Below are 25,471 nucleotides of genomic sequence, written 5' to 3' on the forward strand. Positions count from 1 at the left end.
TAATGAATACTTATAAGACTCTACTCATGGTAAAGTGCATTCCCCAAATATGAGACAATACCAATGAGTTAAAATGCCAAATTAAAACCTTTTACAGACGACAGCACATCAAACTAATTTATCTAGTCTTTATTTTAAAAGGATGCCAACGATTTTAATTTCACCCTGTAGGAATTAGGTAAAACAATTGGTGAACATTACTAACATTTTTTCGGAGGCCAATATCGCATAATAAGTAATTAGATTGATGTCGTCGTAAGTTGTATATCAAACCAGGCCTGTTCATCTCCGCGAGTTTACATCGAAAACAAAACACGCACGATGGCCCACCTACAGGATACTATTGGACAAGGCCTCACATACGAGCGAATATTGCCTCACGCACGCGTATTCTTGTGTATGATGGAAGAAAATAAAGAAAATGGTGTACTAAATACTGTGCAGTATTTAACTGCCTAAATAATAATAAAAACACAGAATGTACTTTTTTAAGTTGCCTCAAGACACTGAGAGGTAAATAAGTAGTTAATATAATTCATGATAATTCATGCTAAATCATGTATTTCCTTTGCCATTTTCCGCAGTTTGGCACCTCACGTCACATCATTTTACCGAAGTCAGCCCTATAGCTTCGGCGCAGTGCCGATCACTGACGTTTGTCAACAAAATGGTGCTTGACTCTTGAGACAGGCTAAATTACACCATATTGTTAATGACATTGAGCATACATTTTTTTAAATACCTTCGCGAAGTAAAACTTCTGTACGTAGTACTTATTATTATTCTGTGATCAAACTGACAGTGATGTAATAGATGCGGAGTTTATACAATTTCCTATACTCGCTGTTGGTCGTCGGTAGGCGTGGTCGAGACACGCCTCTTTTGCATGAGTAGGATAGCGAATAGTATTGATTCGACTAGAGAAAGGTCCTTATGAGGGATGATCAACCTCTATTGTCTTTCACACACCCTTATATGGGAAGTTGTCTCTCGGTACATAGGTAAAAGTTTCTTCTGATACGAGCAAAACAAAAAGTGGATGAAAATGACAGCTTTCCTGGCAATTTTAAGTTAGATTTTTTTTGTAAATTAGTAATTTGTTATTACACAAATTACTAATAGTCCCGTTAGCCCCTCGTACTAAGCTAAATATGATTGTGTCACGACGAGTGAGCTCACCACAATAGTCGAGCGGCGGCGGGTAGAAGTCCCCGGATCACGAGTCGGCCAGTCCGACCCCTACACCGTTCGGCTATTGTGGCTTCAAGCTTCAGCTTTTGTAAAGAAACTAACTTAGTTATAACTTTTTATGTCAGTTTTAAACTTACATAAAATGATTACCTATCTAGTTTTAAAATAAAAGATATCGTAATTAATATTTTGTTCTTTTATATTTTAACTAAGAATAAGATATTTTAAATTCCATTATTATAAATGAAATTGTTATCTAAATACATCCTTTCAAACTCACTTTATCATACACGATAATGCAACAATAAAAAATATTTACAATGATCCAACAAAAAAATATCTAACATACAAAAACACAATATTTTAAAAGTTTCCAATAATACACTTACTTGCTTCCATCTTTGGCCTCTTTATCTTTCCCATTCATCCCATTCTGAGTCTTTCCATCTTCTTTCCCGTTCTGTGCTGGAGCTATCATCAGCAGGTTATTCCCATTCCTGTCTGCTATATTCCTGAACGGAATATTCTGCCGCCATCTTGGAGAAAAGTAGTACTGATTCCTTAACACCCTTAGATGGTCTTTCCCAAAGTAAACGTCTGGTCTACTCGGTCTTTGGCAGTTCCTTCTCATCAGATCCTCGTTCTCCTCATTCCCGTACTTTGGGTAGTCCATGTCGTTACAGATCTTAGGTTTGGGGCAGTCTTCTTCGTTGTAATACGGCCTTTTGAGGCGCAGTCTCCTGGATTGAGGACTGTGGGGAGACTCGCACTTGATCGCAAGGTTGGCTGTGTTTTCCTTGTTCATTGAAAGGCCGTGGTTCTTCTGCCATTCTAGAACTTCGCAGAGGAGGCCGATGTATCTGAAACAAATATTTTGAATAAGTATAACCGATAGGCGCTGCAAAATCCACAAAAAAAAAGACTATGAGGTTTTAATTTTTTAACCGCGCTCCACTTCATATCTAAACAACCTGTAGCATGGCACAAATAACTGGTGTTTTTTGGAGTTTGACAGACTTTTGACGTTTGTTTAAGTTAGATGGTCCAACCCATCCTTGTGTTTTACCTAAAAAATTGCCTACCTACCCGTGTAGTTTTGCCGGGGTTTCACGGGGCTACCTATTTCGAACATGCTTGAGTGTAGTTCGTCATACAAACAAAGACCATAAACTTGGGTGTTAGGGAGTAGCCCTGTTTAAACTGTTATTAATCCTGGATGGTAATTAATGGATAGGGTCAATCTCAAATAAAATGGTAAAGACATACAAAAACAAGAAGAGAAGATCTTAAAAGTTCCAACCTGATAGCCATCCTCAAGATCTCGTTCTTCGACAGTTTCTTATCCGGCGGATGGGTCGGCACCAATCTTCTCAGCTCAGCAAAGGCACCGCTGACGTTCTGCTGTCGCCATCGCTCGCGGCAGTTGGTGAACAGCTTCCGAGGAGGCCGTAGGAGGCAGGAGTTGAGTGCTGGGATATCGTCGGAGATGTTCTGCGAGAAGGGAACTAGATGAGTTGCTTTAGGATTGGTAATTCCACCAGGATAACAGGAGATTGTGTTTTAGATAGTGACACTGATTGATATAAACTTGAAGCTATAACTAAAATTTCTGTATCCTTAAGGCTCGGTTTTGATTATCTACGCGAAATGTTTTCTTCAACCATAAGATGTTCACTGTTAGGATTTTGAAGACTTTTAAATTGACTAGTCCTGCACTACCTGAATCTATGTTCGAATCCGCGGATGAAAAGTGGTAAAAAAGACGTTTTATGTCCAACAGTAGTTCAATTGCTGAATTCAGGAGATGCTTTCCCGCAGTGGCCTGCCAATGCAATGGCTGAAATGCTATGCAGAATATAGTTTAGGTACATGATATCGGAAAACGCAACGTAACCCACCCGTTGCTTGAACAGATTTACTCATAAAGGTAGCTGGATGAAGTCCGCTATGAATGCAATATGGAAATCATTGGGGGAGTTTAGCAGTGATGATGAAGATGCTACCAACCTGGACACTCCTCGGGATGTGCCTTTCATCATCACTGTCCGGCAGACACAGGTCGTCGCTCAGCATCTCGCTGTCAGGCTCTTCATCGGACGACTCCTGGTCCGAAGCCATTGAGGTTGGGTATACTGGAGGAGAGACACATCATCATAATCTTAGGGCTTATTAAATGCTATCGATATAAAATCATGTTTTTGTTCAAAGGAATCGATCTATATGTATATATATATCGATGAACCGTCACTGTCAAAAGGGCGCTTATCTGGCGTAGAATAGTAACCATATAGTAACCCCCATGTTGGTACTCGCTGAAAACCAGCTTCGTGACTTGACGACTTGTGTCATGTCACGATTTTCGCTGAGCGGGCGCCTTTTCAGCATGGCTCAGTAATTTAACCTCTGTACATGTATACATATAAATGTTAATGCTGAATAAAGGTATTCTATTCTATTCTATTCTATCTAATGACTATATTTTCTACACAATTCTAGATTCTGCCTTAAATTATATTTCTGTAATCTATTAAGTACGCAGGTGAACAAACGAAGCATTAAGTTCGCTTTTTTTATGTAAAAACCGTGGATTTTATTGTATGTTTAGTTTCGTTGAAGTCTAAGACCGTTTCTTGTGAAGACAAATTGGAAAAACTTTCGGAAAAAAACGTAAACACTGTCTTTTCTTCATCTTATGATCTTACAGATTCTGTAGTAAATTGTTTGGCAGAATAACTGGAAAGCTTTAAGTTATTGTATAAAAACTTTTCTGAGTTCGTCAGAAAAGTTTTTATACAATAACGTATAATGATGTCTGTGTAATGTCTGCCAAAGATCATCATCTTTTCATCCTATCCAATCATCATGGAATTTGTATAAAACCACCATTATACCGTACCTTACGAAGGTGACTGACAAGTGGGGTAATTCAAATGCATTTGTCGAGAGTAGAAATCGTCTGTCAAATAATTTTCTAGTAATCAATTTTGTTGAACTGATTGTCAAGGTAATACAGTTGAAAATTGAATATCAAAGCCAGACAACGCCTAATGTCATTCAGCCGATGGTAGATGCCAAATTTCCAATATCGCGTACGAAGACGGAGAACTTTGTCAATATAGTGGTACATAAGGGTCATAATTAGTGGATGCCGACGATTTTCGCGCTGTCATCTCAACGACTGCCCACCCTTGTCGTTAGAGCAGTCGACTGGATAGAAAGCATGGAAATAACATGGTGATTGATAAACTAGGTGCAAATAAACATATTTTATAAACACAGAATGCTTTTTGCTTAAATTTGAACATAAATTTACCATAATATAACTTATTACACTTATGTCTGGATTTGTAAGCAGAAATATGGATAGGTACCTACTGGATGGAGTGGATGACATAGTGGATGGAGTGTTTTGTAAAACTGCAAAAAAACTTTAAGAGCCATTTCACAAAAATATTCCGCGCGAATTTAGGTAAAAGCTGTCAACGCAACGTCAAAAGAGTAAAAAGAACGCTGAAATGGACAAAAAAATCTTGAGCCGTGACCGTATTAACACTTGATTTAAGTTATTAATTTTAAGGTAGAATGAGGTATTCAAACTTGATAAATTAATTTAAATTTTTAATAGAGTTTAATAAGTCTTTTATATTTCGATTCATAATGAAACACGAATAGGTATAATATGTAAAATATATTTAAGTACGAAAAAAAGACAGTCACATAGAGAAAAAAAAATCTGCCCCCTTACAGCTCCATCATCGGGCCCTGGATACGAAATATTCGTCAAGGCGAATCATACAAGCCCAAACTCCATCCTAGGGTTATATTGTTTTGTTACGGAGGTTGCCGTTGCATCTCCTCCAGATCCATTATCAGACAGAGCTAAGAAATAAATAAATAAATATTATTATAAGTAAACAAATAACTAAAATAATTCATTTTACTATCTTACTAGTCTTACTAATATTATAAATACGAAAGTTTGTGTGGATGTCTGGATGTTTGTAACACTTTCACGCAAAAACTACTGAACAGATTTTGATGAAACTTTACAGTACAGTACAGCAGTACTAGGCAGTCTGTGTTCAACTATCACTCGGGTCGGAAGTTCCTATCGCAGGACCTTTGGTTCACTCAGTTCCGATACGACTGTAGTGCTGTGTGTAATTATTTTCGTGAATACACTGAGTTTATTAATTTCTACGAGTGGATTTCATTTTGCCTGAGACCTACGCCATGAACCCTGAACTAGAAGACCTCATCCATCCCTGGCATCGACCAGAATAACAATGTATGTATATAGTCCAGTCATTATAGTAAGTTCACCTCGGAATTCGAGATACCCAGCTGTAAGTCTGTAAATACGTGTATATTGACACCCTAAAAGTTGTCTCAAAACCTACATATGGTAGGGTGTAAGCAACTAATTAATTTCAAGGTCAACGGTCACAAAAATCGTTTTTTTTGCGCTTTTTTTAGAAATATCTCATTTCCTATGGGTTTTTTGCTATTTGTATTTATTATCAATATTGTAGAATACTAAATTCTCTACAAATTTTGTTTAAAAACTTTTTTTATACGGTGAACTGTTTTCGAGATAGAGGGCGGAGAGCGCGCGGTCACTGCATCACTTCAGGTCTACTTAAGCGGTTTAGATTTTTCATACAAAAGGATTTTCCCGCTAATTCCTGTGGGAATTTCGGGAATTCCTTGTTGTAACTAAGCTTTGAGTTTACTAAGGTACCTACATGCCAAATTTCAAGCGTCTAACTTCCGTTAAGCGTTTAGATTTTTCATACAAAAGGATTTTCCCGCTAATTCCTGTTCCCGTGGGAATTCCTAAGTATACTATAACCTGCCCAGGTGGATGAAGAATAATTGTACCAAGTTTCGTTAAAATCCGTCGAGTAGTTTTTGTTTCTATAAGGAACATTACCTAATTTAAGCTTAAATGACTGGACTATATAGGCTATAATTTATGACGATCTGTGACAAACTAAATTTCAAGCGGGTGAAGCCGCGGGCAATACTACATATTTCATACTAGCTTTTTGCCCGCTTCTTCTGCGATGAAGTGGAAAATGGTTCTAATAGAATTAAAATATTCTAAGAAAATTAATTTTGCTAAAATATGTGATTATATTTTTTTATATAAAATCTACAAATTATTATGTTTCAATATTTGAATACTTACAAAATTATGAGATCTTTCTAAAACAAAATTAAAACACTACACCTGCCGCAGATTTCTTTGTAAACAATGTTTTTTTGTTTTTACTTCAGGTGCTAAAATCACCAGCTATTGTGTGCGCATACTCTGGAGTATTACACATACAACTGGCCGTCGGAGAAGCATAGATTTCCATTAAGTCTACTCCCGCTACCATATGGAACTCCGCTAAAACTCGTGAGGGCGCCAACACTTGCTTTTTATCGAAAATTAGTATGAGCAGCTGCGCACGCGGTTGCCCGTTGCAGGCTCTATGCAACCACACTATTTTAAACCGTGGTCCCTAAGCATGAGATGGGAAACTGAACTCTCTTGAATTCTCTTGAATTTGATGGTGTTAGGGGAATCCTAGGAATAAATACAGACTTTCCAATGGAATCTCCTCATCAATATTGCAAAATTGCGAGTTGCAATGCAATGTTACGTTTTCACTTGTTATTTTATTGTACTCTGACCTTGATTTTTCAAACACGTGACAAAATAAAAAAATAAATAAATCAAAAGTTCTAAGGAATATTTCATTGATATCAACTTAGAAACAAGCACAGATCACCGAAACTAAAGGGAAATGGTACAAGGGACAAATTGGAACATATTGCTTGTGAAAGCAATGATGACAGTACCGACGTCATTATGTAAACAGTTTATATTGCTTGCGTAGTAATAAAGATTATTCGAACATAATAATTTGATTTCTTTGTGTGTGTGAATTTCTAATACGACACTGAGTGTGGCGTTTAACCTCTTAAAATTAAGTTAATATATATTTTTCATAGTTTATCTTAAATTAACATAATTGTAAAAATATTATAAATATGTATCTGTACTAAACCTACTTAACGTAACTACACTGTGTATAATAAATAGCATACTTATTTTTGTATAACTTTTGTCAATCTAGTTAAACGCACAAACACCGCGCGCAATTCGTTTTATTAGTAGATATTTTTGTGAATGCACGATCAGCACGGCGCGAGCGGCGGCGGTCGGGCCAACCGGTTCCGTAGATGAACGCCCCCCGCCGCAGCCGCCGCGTTCGCCTGACGCGCGCCAGTCAATCTTAGTCAGCTGTCGATTTTGCATAAAAACATTGCGCGCGCGCTTAATACATTCGTGACCTAGTTAGTTTTATGTAAATTTCTGTTTCGATATTCTACTGTGATTTGTGACCTTGTTATCTATCTACTTCTTACTCCTTCTTATCGTGGACAGTTATTCTGTGTGTGACGTCAATAAACTGTTTGGTGTTTCCCTGAGACTGTGTTGTGATTTATAAACGTCCTTACTTACCACACACATAACAAAAGACACTTTCCACACTGAGTTTCGAACTCAGCGCATTACTTAGCATCTCTCTATATTTCTATGGAACCAAGTTATCTCCAAAATAACATTCCACACCTTTTTAACATCATAGTCAGGTAATAATTTTAATAAAATACGAAGCACGTCATCTATCAATAGGATATATGTATATTTTAGAAGTTAATACATTATGCATAAAATAAACATACTAAAATCGTACTGAAAAAAAAGTATTCATATGTTATCTAATTTATTTATTGAACGTGGAATTTTATCAAAGATTTTGTACTAAAGTTTTTGAAAATATTTTATAGCCTACATAGAAAAAAATTAGGATTCTAAATCGTGAAAGAATTATTTTTCGGAGCCTATTGCCTCCAAACAAACAAACAAACAAACAAACAATTAAATCTTTCCTCTTTTATTAGTATGGATTTAACAACAAAGCTGCCCTTTCGAAACAAAACGCTTCTTTTTCTTCTTCACGAAACAAAACTCAAAGCGGATAAATAAATAAACGAATCTTTGAACAATTTCACAGCGCCATCTAGTCCAAAAGTAGGCAACCAATATGCTTGTGTTAAGGGTGCTAGCATAATGGATATACTTTTTTATAATTTATTTATTAAATTAAATACATGGTACCTACATATTATACATAGTTACACCCAGATCCGTCAAAGAAATTAAAATTCATCATTTTAATTTCTGCTCGGCCGGCCGACTCGAAACAGCCTCTCGGCATAGTATCAAATGTATTTGGTCGCCGTACAAATCACCGCTTTACGATACGAACGCACGTAAACGTCACGGCGGGAAAAATGACACAGGTCCTGCCTTGACGGGCGCTCGCGCCATACTAATCGATGTCGGCTTGCGCATTGTAATTTATACTGATATTCACATCAACATTTTGACAAAGTGGTTACTAATATTTAAACAATAATTGTAGAAATCAATTCTACAATGAATATTCTTTATTTTGGGATACTTTTGTTGCAGTTATTGCTGTGTTTTTAAATCAAAAACCACGATCAAAATGTGACGTTAATCTTCAAATTTGGCAAATTATTTTTAGATTTTACTCAATAATGGTAATGAAATTCAAGAATCTATTTCATTAATGGACTACAAGAATATATGTCCGATGATTACTATATATTTTTAAGCTTATTATATGAGCATAAATAATAGATACAGGACTTTGAAAATGAGTCTGCGGCAATTTTTCCGTAAAATGGTTGTGGGAGATGGGGCACTGTGAATTAAGCAAAAGAGGTTTAGTAAATCCGTTTCATTAATGGTCAACACCAAGGATTGACCTATCTTTCGCAGTTATTAAATAATCTCTGGGTGTTGCTTAAGATAGTAATTCATGCTTCCAAAATCTTAGAAATTCGCACGAAAATGTAAAATGGCTCTTAACGACTAGCTGCTACTAACTGTAACTTACACAAACTTCTGCCGTTCACCGCTAGGGGCGCTGTGCAATCTGCCATGCATTTTGTACGCACTTGGTAAGGTTAAACTTATGGTAGAGCTACAGAACTTTCATAAAATAAATTATCATGCGCAAAAATTAGTCTGTTTGGGCCCGCCATACACGGACAGTTCGAGCAATTAGCCAGTGGTCAACATAAAGGCACGGACCGCTTTTGCAGCCAGTCAACAGCTTGAATCTACCATTGATAACTGCTGGAGTAGTTGGTAGTGAAACTGCTCAACAGGTCACAATTTCATTTTCATTCAAATCAGTAGCAACATTGATTTTGAGGAAGAGGAACCACTGCTACTTTGTAATATTTGCTCGAGCAGTCAGTATAAAATATACCTGGCAACTGAAATTTCACCGTGCCGAAGTAGTCACAACTGCTCGAGCAGTACCGTGTATGTGTGTATGTAGAAAACAGTTGTCAGTATGCAGTTGCAGCTAGAGTGCCTAAAATGATTTGTGTCTTAGTTTTAATGCTATAAATTTATACTACCCATACCAATATTATAAATGCAAAAGGAACTCTGTCTGTCTTGCTTTCAACCGATTTTGATGAAATTTGGCATAGAGATAGTTTAACTCCCGGGAAAGGACATAGATAGTTTTTATCCCGGTTTTTGAAACAGGACGCGCACGGTAATGTATTTCGGTGACAGACAAAATTCCACGCGGGCGAAGCCGCGGGCGGAAAGCTAGTATAAGTATTATAACCCTTTGTTTGATGTGCTTGTAGCTTAATGATTTTTAATGCTTAGAAAGGCACGATAAATGTTGGTCTGGGCTAATATCTCTTTTCGTCATTTTCATAGGCTTTACAACAGTTTTTAACCCTTATTCAAATAAAGGTAGATATATTACCACTTCGTTTACTTTTAAAAAAGGATCCTAATTTTCGATATGGTTATACATAAAGATATCGTGGTCACTTATTTATATTTTTAAATATATTTTTTTACTTATCTATGCCATCTTACAACTTTTCAACGTCATTTGTCACTGTCAGGTAATGTCAAAGTCAACCAAACGGTTTTGGTGTGAAAAATTTCAAGTTTTTAGCGCGCGTTTTTGGTATTTTTGAAACTTTGTTCAACGAAAATTCTGTTAAGTGTTTTTTCGATTCAAAATCCTAAACTATAACATTTATTGTATAGTCTCACTTATAGGCAGCGTCTGAAATTGATTTATTCATATAGTTTAGACATTTTAAAGAAGTGGTAAATAGTTTACCACTGTCCGATCCCGTCTTGACAAACTTTGATGATATATAAAAATAACTGTTGTTTTTTGTATGTGTACAAATAAAACTAAATAAATATTTGGAGAAATTTTAAGTTATTTTGATAACTGTTTACGTAACGTTTTGACATTACGTAATTAGTGAATTTATTGTTAGTTTCAGACTCAAGGTAAGCATAATAATTGTAAGCATAATGACCAATATTAATAAATATAATTTTTATAAAAACAATATTATTTCATTCCCAAAATATTTAATAAAATATAGGTAGAACCAAGAGGAAGTCACTAGTCAAGAACCAAAAATAAACCAAAACGGACAATGGTAACTATTTTACCACCAACATTGAATAATTTGTAGTCATGAATGGATAATGGTAAATTATTTACCACCCAAAAAACTACCCCTTCCCCTATTTTTTAATAAATTTTGATCAAAAATATGAAATAAGTGACCCACAATTACCCAAAATCCACTTCAACTTTGTAAAAAAAATGCATACCAGCTCGCATTTGAATAAGGGTTAACTGTATTATCACATTGTAACACCTATATTACTATTATGGAAGCAATAAACGTATTGAGTATTGAGTAGGTATTTGATAAAATCTAACATTAAGATTGACCCCTTCCCTCGCACACCCACATCTCTCCACCTAGATTAAATTATTGTCATTATTTACTGTGTTCATTTGATTTGGTGCATCATAATCTGAAAACCATTTAAAGTTTAACCATTTACAATGAAAATAATTAGCTCGAATTCGTACAGTTTTTTTTATTTGTCATTTTTGACAATTAGTGTAATGTTTTAAATAAGACCGAAAATGATACGATTTTGTTTATGGTTTTTGTATTAGTTTGTTTTTAAAATTCACTTTATAGTAAATTACAGATAAATCCAGATTTAATCACAGTGTTATTTATTAAATATACCTATATATAAAAATGTCTTCATTAAATTAAATATATTATGTAATTTTAACAGAGGGACTTATATTAGGCTGTCTTTACATAACTAAATTATTATTTTATAGCTCTAATGTAAACTTTCATCAATCATTCCTCCCTCCAATCCAATGACATATAAAAACATCTTAAAGATGACCTAAACTCTATGCCTAAACTGAACTGTCCCACCAAACTCATTGATAAGGGGGCGCTACCGTCGTTCAACTATATAGTTTCCAACATGGCAAAAATCGGAACCAGCGATCCGGTATTGACGGTGGCGCCCCGCTGCCAATGTCAAGGTTTTATTTCTATCATATTTTTTTTACCACCAAAACTGTCAGATGCTATTTTTCAAATAGCCCTATCCTACTATTTGATACAAAATCTAACGAAATGAATACTTTACATTTCTTGTGGGCTGCCCACAGGGAAGAATTGCGGAGAAGGCGGAAAATGAGAGAATTAGCCAGAATATATGAAGAAAATTTTGAAGACATACCAGAGCTTCTGTTCAGGCAACGTTACAGGCTTTACAAAGGCCAATTTCAGGAGCTTTGTCATATATTGAAACAGGAAACCTCTTTGCGGGGAAATACAATAATTTCTCTGGAATCCAAGGTTTAATATCTTACATAATATTATTTAAATGCGAAAGTGTGTGTGAATGTATGTTTATGCGAGTATAAAGATAAAGATACATTTATTTGTTTAAACATGTGTAGGTACCTACATAAGGTGTTAAGTCAGCATTTAAAATGGTATCAACATGACTTACCTTTGCGGTGTACAAATTAAAATTAAATTAAAAGAGTATTATGAATGTTACTCTTTCACGCAAAAACTACTGAACGGATTTTAATTAAACCTTACAGTATTATTTTTTATAACACAGAATAACATTATAGGCTATAGGGGTAAAACAGGGTCCACGCATACGCAGTCGCGGGCGGCCGCTAGTGCCCAATATATTGTTTGGATAACTTATCTATCAAATTATTATCTTTTTAGTTTCTTCTCCCTTTTCTTTATTTTAAGAAATGCTGTTAAAATATCTGATTACTTAACTAAAACTTGTAATATTGTTTTAGATGAGCTGCCTGCAGGATCTGTGGCAACAGCCACTTTTCTGGAGCATTTTAACAATTTATTTGATTTACTTAATGCGCATGCATTCACCAGACTGGCAAGAAGGGAAGCAATCAGTGTGTATAATATTAATTAAAAGATTTTGTTTAATAGAGAACAGAAGGTTCTCCACTGAATCTGCCTAGTAAAGGCTGCCAAAAAAAAATAAAAATATTAAAAAATTCATACCTCCTTGTTTTATTGAAGCAGCTCTATAATGTACATTTGTTTAGTTTTGAGCAAGTTAGAGCAGTTAAGCCATAAAATTTGTTTCTTCATAACTTCTTGCTTTAAATTAAATGAATGAATGAATAAATAAAACTTGAATAATTGTGAAAGAACTGCGCTGCCCAGACAGTAGATTTATTAAATTAGTTATAGCTTTCGATGTTTAGGTTTCACAAATTGAATACCTTACTATGAAGTTTTCACAGTTATATCCCAAATCCTCTCATTTGGTTGTGTTGGATGAGTTTTTTGAAAAGATCACTCTGTCCAGGGATATCCGTAACCGAAACTTTCGGTTATCCAAAACCGTAACCGATTTAAAAGTTTCGGATGTAGGCAGTTTTAATTGTTTTTGTATAGCATTATATGTAAAGGCAAAACAGTCTGATTTACCTTTATAATGCCATCTAGTATAAATTTATATTATTTATTACTTTTAATTCGATGTAAAGTGTGCGACCATGAATGAACCGAAAAAAATATCCGTAACCGAAACCGATATAATATTATTCCTATATCCGTAACCGTATCCATAACCGAAACTACATATCCATAACAGCCCTAAGTAACTCAGTCCACACGCACATGGCTCAAGGGTATAGGTATTTACAGCTTAATTACTATCCGTTCGCTTTAAGTTTGCCGCTGGCGATATGACGTCACTCGAAGGGAAACGTCTATAACTATAACAAACTATATTTAGAATGTTTTTTATTTATTAATATTGATAAGAATTGTGTATTTGCATAAAATAAGACACATTTATTGCGTTTAATCACTAACCGATTGCCTTTAATCGCGGTTGGGGGAGGGGACGCGCGTTTAGTTATGGAGTAGTGTCGATGGGAATGAAGATGTATGGTCCTTATAAATAACCCACGACACTACTGGCTTGGTAGTGTAGAAGGGAAAAAATATTCCCCACGACACTACTGGTAGTGTGGTTTGTTGGTGCGGTCGGTCAGAAGGGCGGCAAACTTAGCGCGAACGGGTAGTATGTGAGCCATTCCACACGTACATAGGTACGAGTAGTACCTATGGCATGCTATGCTAATAATAATTATTATTGTCTTTGCAACACGTCTAGCATAAATATGAAGGGTATACCTACTAGGTAAAAATAGGTGATTTATTGTAGGGCTTTTGTTCACCCGGAAAAAATGACAAAGTTTTTAGTTACTTATCAAATAGGTAGTAGTAACATATATGTAGAAAACAGGAACTTAGATGCCAACGAAAGAAAATAGGCTATCAAATGTTGTTTTGGGGACTTACCTTTATAAAAATATCACATTTAAAAATTCATCATACCATTTGTTGTTATTTAAAAAACAATGTCAATTTTGACGATTAACTGAAAGTCTATTATCTATGAATATAGTAGCGATATATGGTATCCAGCGGCAATGGCAGTGCAAAATTTTGACAATGACTGTAGTTATCATACTTCGAGTTTGTCCATGGAGACGGCAAAAGTCCTTTAGTTGGCCATAAAGTAAACTTAACGAAAAATGTTACTTAATTGATATCGAGGCGCAACCTGGAAGCATTGCTAAGTGTGTTCCTCGTTACTGGTTCATCGTTCGTCATCGTCATTGTTCGTAAAAACCGGGTCGCGGCAGGCAAATAATAAAATTAGTCTTATGTCTTCTCCCTTATTAACTTCCATGGATAAATAGCTAAACCTCCTTGCGCGTAACTGACGTTTGTTGGAAAACCGATTTTTTCAGGCCATCGGATTTTAATTTCAAAAGTCATTGACCAATCCCAGTTCATATAATAACTATTATGACGTTTTCTATTGGCCAAAAGATTTAACTCTCTAAAAATCCGCGTGCAACCATATCCTGCTTAAATATTGTGCACTTTATTGAGCACAGATTTAACAAGCTAAATGACAAATAGAATAGATTGAAATGACAGATTGCACTTGAATTAACCTAAAGGTTTTTTGCTATAGATAAAATGTTCTTCAATGATGGTCTAAGACGATGGTGAAAGAACGCATTTTGACATGATAGAAGAAACGTAGGTAGTAAATAGCTCAACTGCCTTGTGAAAGAACTTAATGATGTTATAATTATTCCTAACCACACACTGATTTGCTATAATTATCTCAGTTATTACAACTGAAAACATTATTTTAATGTAATATTCGACTAAAATCAACTGTAGTCGGCGGATGCCTTATCACCGGATGTGCTATATTTAACAAAGCACTCATTAGCTTTACTGTTCTTCTAATAATAATATTCTTGTTTAATTATAATGCTTGTTGTTCCTTTAAGATAATACTTGAAGTTGTGTAGCTTTTGAATAGAGCTTTTATTGTTGTTTTTGAATTCTACGCGATTGTGTTTTGTTCTGTTCTTTCCTTTAATATTTGTTGTGATCGTAATGCTTGTATTGTTTTGATTTCTATTTGTTTTTGTTTTTAACATATTTTATGTAAATTAATGTCGAATGTGATGAATATTATCGAAGGGTCTCTGAGATGGGCTTACAAGTGGATGAAAAATCACTTTTGTTTGTGCATGCTTTGTAAATGATCTTGTCTTTTACTTCTCAAATGAATATCAGTTGAAATCGCAGCAAGAATGCATTTGCAAAGTTGTATAGTATGTAATGTTGACTGAATTTTTATATGAATGATATAGATTTAAAACAAATAACATTGTTATTAGATGTTGGTATTAGATCGGTTAAAATGTGAGGATACTCTTTTATCAGCATAATCGTAACTTAAGTTCTTAGACAAAGATAAAGATTTTTCATTTTCTATTTCTCTCGTTTCTCATTCAGGTAGAGTCATCCTATAATGTATGATTTTATTGTTGGTTATTCAGAACTAACTTCTTTAGCTCGAGTTTTAACTGGATGATTGTATTCTTAGTTAGCTGTAATCCTTGCCTTAGCTATATTTTCCAATTTTCTAAAAAAGGATTAATTTTATTTATGGTCTTCTTAAAAATAACTTACCGTTAGTCCCCGTAATATCCGTCACGGTTGGCATATAAACAAACACACCACAAACACAATCAACGAAACACCACACTAATTAAACCCCTCCTTTTTTATGTCGGTTAAAAAATAACGTTGATCCGCCAAAGCTTGAAAGGCGACTGGCATAAAAAGTGATCCAAATTCGAATTTCGAATCACAAATGCAGCTCTCTCATTGGTGGATGGGCTGAGTGCATCGACCAATGAGGGCACGAGGCGTGGTTGAGGGATTCCCTCTTGCATCCCTCTCCTCACATCCCTTTAGTTTTATTGTTGTGTGGAAAATGGATGCCTTATCGCGACGCGCAGGCTGTAGTAATTGGATTTGGGAGGTGTAAATAGGACTTGATAAAAGGCTGAGGTAGAGATGAACGTTTATGTAGTCTTATAATTATTTCGTTTTGTAATCAAAGATAAGTTCATTTATTAATATTAGACATAAAATAATGTGAAAATTAGTATTGGCCCTATTTGTTTATTCAAAAACCTTTAACTTTTAAGAATGAAATGTCTACAATTTGGTTAGGAAATTGCAGGCTTAAATCAACCTGATTTTCGGGATAACAAAATAATAAAGTTTCGGGGTAGAGCCATCGGTCAATTGAGCCATGTGTTCGGCGGCTCATTGATTCATCTGGTCCTCTTCAAGAGACCTAGGATTTTTTGAATCGTTAATTACGTCCGTATTCACAAAAAATACTATGAGGCTTCATAGTGCGCGTGGACGCACAGGGTGACACACGAACCAATCACAGAGCTCTATTCAACGCTGTGGTTCCAATTTGCTGCTTCACTGAAGCAAGCATCGTTTGTGAATACGGGCGTTAGTTTCAGTCAAACGGTGAATGCTGAACAAAGGCCTCCCGCAAAAAATTCCACAAAGATTATTCCGCTCTACCCGCATCCAGGCGTTTTCGACCTGCACCAGATCGTCGGTCCACCTAGTGGGAGGCCTGTCTACACTACGTCTTGTGACCCGAAAAAAAATCATTGATGATTTAGATTTGTTTTGATTATAGATTTATGTAAAGCTTAACATAATTGGGGCATTCTAACAGCAATTAATTGTTTAAATTTTGTTTGATCGTAGTAACGAGTCTTCCAGTGACTTGGCCCACTAGAGTCACTGGATTGAATCTATACTTCTATACTAATATTATAAAATAATGCGAAAGTAACGTCTGTCTTGCTTTCACGCCTAAACTACTGAACTGATCTTGATGAAATTTGGCATAGAGATAGTTTGAGTCCCAGGAAAGGACTTAGGATAGTTTTTATCCCGGTTTTTGAAACAGGGACGCGCGCGATAAAGTTTTTCTGTGACAGACAAAATTCCACGCGGGCGAAGCCGCGGGCGGAAAGCTAGTTTTTATATATTTTTTTCTTTTAGTGACTACTATTTCTTTCTAGATTATATTATTTTTTAAATACTGGCGACGGATTTAATGAAATGATAGGAAATAATTAAGATTTGGAGGGCAAGTTTTTTAAGCCACCCACGGTCTGTTTGAGGCATTGTAATGTAACAGCCTTGACTTAAAAACTATTTAAGTGCAACTAAGGTGTAATTAAAAACTACATTTTCCTTACTTTGTACCTTCTTTTTACCGAAACCGTTCGACTTACCTTAGGAGGCTTTTAGAATAATCATGATTTATATCAACAGGCAGACAGTGTGACTGAGTTTGTTGCGGCGCTTCTTCTCAGCACTTGCCAATTGTTGGTCTCGAAGCGCTGGTAGGGTAAAAAGATTATGAGAGATGTAGAGGCTCCCTCGTTCGTTCGTTCGTTCGTTCGTTTCTGCTGAAAGACGTCCACTGCTGGATAAAGGCATCCCCCAAGGATTTCCACAAAGACCGGTCGTGCGCTGCTCGCAACCAGGCACCTCCCGCAACCTTCACCAGATCGTCGGTCCACCTAGTGGAGGAGGAGAAGAGAGGCTCCTAAGAGCAAAATATTTGACGATTTGTAAGTTCTATTTAAATAGTCTATAGAAATAAAGAAATTTTTACTTCTAGTTTCATGTTTAATAATTTTAAAAGAAAGGCATTATTTTTTTCTTTTATTTTTAATATTTTTCCTCTATCAAAGAACCTACACAGGTAGTAGCGGCAATCTAAATTAGACTACATTTATGTAAAATACATAACAGAGCTGAAACATCTGGTATTTAGTTCATTGTTATCTACTAAACCTTTGTTTGTCACCTGTCATCCGCTTTGCAACGGAGGGAAGTCGAACCTTAATTTCGAACTCCTCCTATGTTCTTCTGATTAATTTCGTTGCGGGTCCAATGACAGTTTAACTTTCCCCGGGACAAACTTGATCTTCACTGGTTGGGTTATTGGCGGTCAAGCTGTAGATCCTGGCTACACAGGAGTTGCAGCGGTGGGAGAGAGAGGTGGGAATAGTCCCGATATTTATTTAGAAAGTTCTAGGGCAGAGATGTAATAGATATAAATAGATATTTAGTTAAGGAACTATCGCAACGCAACATAATTGCTACGAACGTCTCATATTTACTACATTTTTTTGTCAACTAAAGATAAAATATACAAACGTTTAACAGTATACAAATAAATTGGAGATAATTTAAATACTCCACACGATAGTACTTTAGTATACAGCAATCGATCGGGCGCACCAGACGTGTAGCAAAAGTGAATTACGGAAATTTCGACTCTATCCCCGTGCACTAAGATTTATATTGCAATCAAAGGGACTATTATTATAACCCGGTCAATTAGAGAAGACAGTTGAACTATTGTGGATTGGAGTGTGCAGTGAAGTTTTGATTCGGTAGGATCACATGGTAATAACGTGATTTTGTTTAAAAATAGTTTTAAAACTGGTTTGTGTTTTGTTTTGTGATGTTTACGCAGCTGTTTGTCGTAAGTTGTGTCGTGTCTTTGGCATTTTAATCGATTTTATTTTTTAGTTACATGTTATTATGTTTTAATTTAATTTGAACTTTGTAGGAAAAATGTCACTTGAAATTCATTGACACATCACTATGCCTTTTGCCCTTATGACTTAGTCTCTACCAGCTCTATGGCATTTATCCCATTTTGCCTGTTTCTCTGTCCGTGCAATAAGTTTTGAAACATACATAAATATTTGAATAAAGTTATGTAAGTTATAAAACCCATGGTTATCATCACACTAACATCTTGGCTTTGGCGAGATTCGAATCTGCTACCTTAGCTTCTGTTATAGTCGGGTACCGTACCACCAGTCTGACGGTTGACAAAATTAACGTGTACCTATGGACTGTTGGTTCAAAAAATATTTGATCCAGCCGGGAATCGAACCTAAAACGCACCACGCGATTTCGGGTCTACATTTCGTGTGTTTTCAACGAATACCTGGTGCCATACTAGAACCGACGACCTGGTGAAGGTCGCGGGAGGTGCCTGGATGCGGCCGGCGCAGGACCGGTCTTTGTGGAAATCCTTGGGGGAGGCCTTTGTCCAGCAGTGGGAGTCATTCGGCTGAAACGAACGAACGAACAACGAATACAATGTTTTTATGTTTAAAATACTACGAGCATGTGCGCATGCTCACCCATATTCTAATCTGCCAAAAGTATTTGTGTTTTAATGGCTCTCATTTGTGGGTTGTTGACCTATCATTGTTATTTTGTATAAGATCTGTATGAGAAATTTTATTACTCCTTTTCATTTCCTCAGTAGGTAATAAAATAGTCAATAAATAACGTTATAACTAATAACGTTAACGATTACAAAATAAAGTTTTCTTCGACGTCTTCCGGTCCGTGGTCGCCACTCGAGAATTTTTCAGCTCTACGAGCTATGTGCCCCTCCCACTACCACTTGAGTTTAGCAAAAATGTAGTTTGTATCTGTTCAAAGTCAAAGTCAAAGTCAAAATTTCTTTATTTGTTTAGACTAATAAATAGTTCTTACAAATCGTCATTTTGCTCTTAAGGAGCCTCTACATGTCTCATAATCTTTTTACCCTACCAGCGCTTCGAGACCAACATTTGGCAAGTGCTGAGAAGAAGCGCCGCAACAAACTCAGTTAAAACGACGTTCCTCTATTTGGTCTCTTTATTATTACAGAGATAAAGGATTGCTTATTAAAGCTGTAAAAATATAAATCTGTCTTAGATTAGTGAATAGATGTAGCTGTGATGTACTAATCGGCCAATCTGGAAATCATTGGGGGAGGCCTATGCTCAGCAGTGGACGTCCTATGGCTGAAAATTAAATGATGATGATAAAGCAAGCACGCTCCATCGCTCTTTGGGTGACCTTGAGCCTTCTTATGAGGCCCATAGTAAGCGACCACGTCTCAGAGCCATACACCATCACTGGCAACACACACTGGTCAAATACTTTTGACTTGAGACACTGCGGTATTTCGGACGTGAGAATTTCGTGAAGCTTCCCGAACGCTGCCCAGCCGAGTTGGATTCGACGATTAACCTCTTTCTCGAAGTTGGACCTACCTAACTGGACTGTTTGTCCCAGGTATACATAATTGTCAACAACTTCGAGTATAGTGTCTCCAACCTTCAGAGGAGTGGTTCTTGAGTGGCGACCACGAGCTGGAAGACGTAGCGTGGGCAGGCCTCCCACTAGGTGGACCGACGATCTGGTGAAGGTCGCGGGAAGTACCTGGATGCAAGCGGCGCAGGACCGGTCTTTGTGGAAATCCTTGGGGGAGGCCTTTGTCCAGCAGTGGACGTCTTTCGGCTGAAACGAACGAACGAACGAACGATAAAGCAAGTTTCCCAAGATTTTGAAGAGAAATTTTACAGTCGACAACACACTATAGTATTGCAAAATCAGACCTAATACTATTAGATAAGATATTATCACATCTATTTCCACTCTATATTTTATAAGCTCAGCGGCTATCCTAGTTTTAGTATCACTGCGATTCCTTTCTATTGTGATCGGCGTTTTACAATAGACATGTTGACACCACCAATCAAGTGACGTACTTTTTAAAACTGTCAAAACGAAACTCTCCCATAGATTTTGTATGGCACAAGCAAGTGACGTCACTATTTTGTCAACTCAAATAAACTACTTTTTTCAATTACAATGCGACCAAAAATCGTAATTTACAGGTAATTTAAAATTAATTAAGTTTTTAAGACCAGAATAAAGTGTCTTATTAGAAAAGTTGTGATTTTAAATTATTGGAGAATGGTGTCAAATTGTCCATTCTCCAATCTTGCATCCATTAAACAGTGCTATATCTTTTGGGGGGCGATATTTCTTACTTCATCTAGACATGTGTGATTAGCGCCCGTATTCACAAACGATGCTTGCTTATGTGAAAAATCGAACGCACAGCTTTGATTGGTTCGTGTCCACGCGCACTGTGAGACCTCACGTGAGAGAATACGGTGTGTGATAAGTTAGCATTAGTTGATTAAAAGAAATAGAAAAAAATCAAAGTATTGTAAATACGTGTACACTAATTTCACGATAGAGGCGAAAAAAGTAGAAAGATTTTATAAAAGCTTAAAACAGTAAGAAGTTTTTTAACAATTTCAGGAGTTTTACGGGTTAGTAGTATTTTCGCACCATTTTCCTTCGCACGAATGTGCGAAACGTCCCCTTTCAATAATATTTTTTTTAGTAGGCGTTTCGCCCGGATGTATTAAACGTATTCAAATCGCGTGCGAATCGACTCTTTTTTGAACTAATAGTATGCGATTACTAGATCTCAAAGGGGTCGATTCGCACCCGTTTTTAATACTTTTTTAATACTTTTGATACATCCGGGCGAAACGCCTACTAAAAAAAAATATTATTGAAAGGGGACGTTTCGCACATTCATGCGAAACTACTACTAACCCTTTTTATACCTACTCTATGTATGATTATAATAATGTGTGGGGTATTTTTTGACTCTTTTGGTCTCGTTTTTGCGGAGCATCCACTGGTAAGACTTGAATTAGATAACCAATCATAACATACGAGTACTTACATCATGCAGAATCTTCCGTTCTTAATATTGTCAAATAAGCAAAGTACATTAAACCCTGTGGGTTATGACAATAGAGACAAATCAATATTGTCCCTCAGATATAAAATGCAAATGTTTGTGTCATAGAGAATCAAATCAAAACAACAAAACGTGTCTTTCAGTTAAATCTTCGTTAATACCGGTAAATAATACACTCGGCATCAAATAAATCGCACCTCCCGCGACAAGCACTTTCAAACGTGTGCATCCCCACTTCGCACCAACATTGGTACCATTTGAAAGCCTAGTTCTAAACTTCATTTCATTAAAGGAAAGGTTTTTACCCCAAAAATGTGTCTTTACAAGGATCCAGAGTCACTTAAGTATAAAATTGTATAAAACTATCCATCTGTTAAAAAGGACACGTGAGATCTTTATTTGGTTTTATAACCATAAAAATTGGTCTAATTGACCCCAGAGGTGAGCCCAAAGAGAAGTCTATTTTCAAGTCACATTTATGGTATATGTTAATGATTTATTTAGAAATAAAATGTATTTTTCTTTAAGGATATTTATTGGGCTTTCAAATAACACCAATATTGTTGGGGTATCATAATTGTGTCAGAAGAAAATCTTTAAAGTTCGCGTCGCGGAAGGTGCGGTTTATTTGATGTTGAGTGTAGTTAAGTGTCTGAGACAGACTACCCATTTATGACTCACAGAAGTAATAAATAACTTAATGCATAATGCAAGTGTGACCGACGAAAGGTGTGGGTAGTCTGAGGTATTATGTAATACTATCTTCACTTCAGGCAGGGCACATAAAATCAAAAAATAAAAAATCAAAATTATCTTTATTTGTTTAGACTAATTAAATCAGTACTTGCAAATCGTCAAATGCTCTTAAGGAGCCTATACATGTCTCATTCTTTTTTTGCCCTACCAGCGCTTCGAGACAAACATTTGGCAAGTATGCAGAACTGACGCCCGATGAGACAGCAAGATGCTGGAGTGGAGGCCACGTACCAGAAAGTCGTAATTGTGACGTCTACAAGGTAGACCTCATAAAGGTTTCGCGTTCCATTTCAACCAAAATAGTAAGACACGGGTCTTAACGCGACGTTTATTAATGAGTTACATTATGTACTCACAGCTTCTCGTTTCGGCTGCTTAAAGTAGACTTCATAAAGGTAGCAGGAAAGCTCTCGATGCAGACCGCTACCAGCGGGCGATGTGGGGAGGCAGTGGACGTCCTATGGCTAAAATGATGACGATCTTCACTTCATGATTCTCGAATGTGTCCACCACGTCTTGGCTCATGCACATCTTACCAATTGATGGACCGATGCTCTCAAAAGATGGCTGGCAGTAGCTAGGTACAAAAACAAACAAACTCAGCCACAAGTCACAAATGATGAAGTAAAAGACTCATCTGAGGCGCTCCTTGATAGGCTACATCCAGCAATGACGATGATATTTAGGCTCATACGATGAAAAAAACGCCCACTCACTAATCTCTATCGAAAGATTATGAAGTGTCCAATATTAGTTCAACACAACCACGAGGGCTCGCCGTGAGTGAGTCAACGTTCTCTAATCAATGACGACTTGACAGTACACACTTGTGTATGGGTATTTCTCATCGCCACGGTTCTCATCGTCACCTTCGTGGCGAATTTTATTTCTAACTTATTTCAACTTTTTGTAAACAAAAATTGTAGCGCTTGATGTGAAGATTGTAGTCTCAGTAAATCAGTCAAATAGTGAGTCTCGTTTGGAAGCTTTAACGTTTTGAATTTTTTGATGCCACGAAAGTGATTCTGTACTTCACAGCAATATTTTTTTCAAACTTTACTACTGTAAATGACTCTTATGTGTTTATAAAACATATATTTTGTCTTATTTTCATAGATAAATAGCAATAACATAATATAAATAGGTATCTACTTAAATACAAGATAAAATTTTACCGATTAGGTCACCTACTAAGTTTCAAGATTCTACGCAATTGGTTTTAAGGGTGACACTGGTGGCATTCTGAAATGCTAAAGAAGCAAAAAACGGAGTATCAATAAAACCTCAATAAAAAAGAACTAACTGATTATCAGTCCCTCAACAAAAATATATTTTTTATTTAGGCCAGAGGGCCTCGTAATTTATATAATTCTCGTAATTTTTGTTGTACAACTTTTAACTCAAACTTCAGATTAAATTTATCTTACAAACAGATACACAGTCATATATACAGACATACATACAGTCATCCAGACAGACAACAAAAATACGAGGCCCTTATTTATTTATTGATATTGTACTGATCTCTACTTTACCACGTATAATAAAATTTATTATTATTAAAATATTGTGAAAACATAAACACCAGTCACTATATTTTAAAATAAACCAAAGCAAGAAATCACTTTCGTGGCCTAAAATCACCTTCTTGTATAAAACACCACGAAGGTGATGCCACGAAGGTGACGAAAATTTTAGTTTTTTATGAATTATCCTTAAATTTGAATTTAACGGTTCAAGTCGAATACTACACAAATAAGTCTAACATGTTAAGTTTTCAATGGCAAAGTTTCAATTAAATTGTTTAAATTTTAGAGGTAGAAAATATGGTTCAAGCAAGCGACGGTATGTCTATGGAAAATCACAAAAAGCTACGTATTTCTTTCGCAGAGCGACGATCGACCTATCTCAACTCCCCAATGGTCGAAGCGTGACTGACGTTAACCGAATAGAACGCAGTGATTGGTTGATGGTGTTCGGTTTAACGGCAATCTTGTATTATTACTCAAGATTTTAGGTACCTAAAATCGTGTGACCAACGTATTTCGCTTTCTCAATTCAAAATAATTATGAGAAGATATTTTTTTGACTATTGTGTGGAAAGTATATTTAATTACGATGATTTTCGTATATGCTACACACAAATTGAATGAAAATTGTGAATGCAGTAACCAAATGTTTCATTGCAACCGAAGGTGTGACACGATGAGAACGCGAAAAATGACCCCGTTTAATATCGTTTCATGTGATTTTTTCGTATTATTTTTGCTTCTATTACGATAAAATTTATTTTGTATGTAGCTAAATAGATATTTTATCATCTGATTTCAAAGTTATTGTTCTAACTTATACCGTTTATGAACTATTATTGTGTGACCATCAAATTTGAGTGTAAATGAGAAGTACCCGTATAATGCACTATCGTGTGTACGTACATACACGGAAGCGAACAATATTTACAGACTTATGCACTAACTAGCGGCCGCCCGCGACTTCGTACGCGTGGATCCCGTTTTACCCCCTTCATCTATCTTACGCGGTTTAGATTTTTTCATACAAATGTTTTTTCCTGCTAACTCCCGTTCCCGTGGGATTTTTGCAATATCCTGTTGTAACTAAGCTTTAAGTTTACAAAGGTACCTGCATGCCAAATTTCAAGCGTCTAACTTAAGCGGTTTAAATTTTTCATACAAAAGGATTTTCCCGCTATTTCCCGTTCCCGTCAGAATTTCGGAAATTCCTTTCTAAGTGCACCTCTACGGTACCTAAGCTACGTCCCTTCCAAATTTCAAGTGCCTACGTTTAGCCGTTTAGGCTGTGCGTTGATATGTCACTAACTCAGTCAGTTTCTCCTTTTATATAGATATGTATTTAGATTGTCCAGTGTCTAGTAATAAGTTTAAATTGTACTGGATCCTTCCATAATGTTGAAAGCGCAGCGTAGGACTTCCACCTACAAAGTGGACCGAC

The 25,471-nt window shown here is 36.2% G+C and overlaps 2 protein-coding genes across 2 annotated transcripts in view; one reads left to right on the top strand and one right to left on the bottom strand.

Moving 5' to 3' along the window:
- Positions 1-25,471, top strand: part of LOC135083494 (juvenile hormone epoxide hydrolase-like) — a 118,369-nt gene that overhangs the window by 21,285 nt on the left and 71,613 nt on the right. The gene's annotated exons all lie outside the window — the stretch shown is intronic.
- LOC135083529 (uncharacterized) lies at positions 1,373-15,872 on the bottom strand. Its single transcript, XM_063978296.1, has 4 exons — positions 15,739-15,872; positions 3,199-3,323; positions 2,492-2,682; positions 1,373-2,051 (listed from the first exon to the last, which is right to left on the bottom strand). The coding sequence occupies exons 1-4, from the start codon at positions 15,770-15,772 to the stop codon at positions 1,577-1,579; spliced, it is 825 nt and encodes a 274-aa protein (XP_063834366.1). The 5' UTR covers positions 15,773-15,872; the 3' UTR covers positions 1,373-1,576.

Source organism: Ostrinia nubilalis, chromosome 23 (assembly GCF_963855985.1).
Source record: "Ostrinia nubilalis chromosome 23, ilOstNubi1.1, whole genome shotgun sequence".
In the NCBI taxonomy this organism is placed as follows: domain Eukaryota; kingdom Metazoa; phylum Arthropoda; class Insecta; order Lepidoptera; family Crambidae; genus Ostrinia; species Ostrinia nubilalis.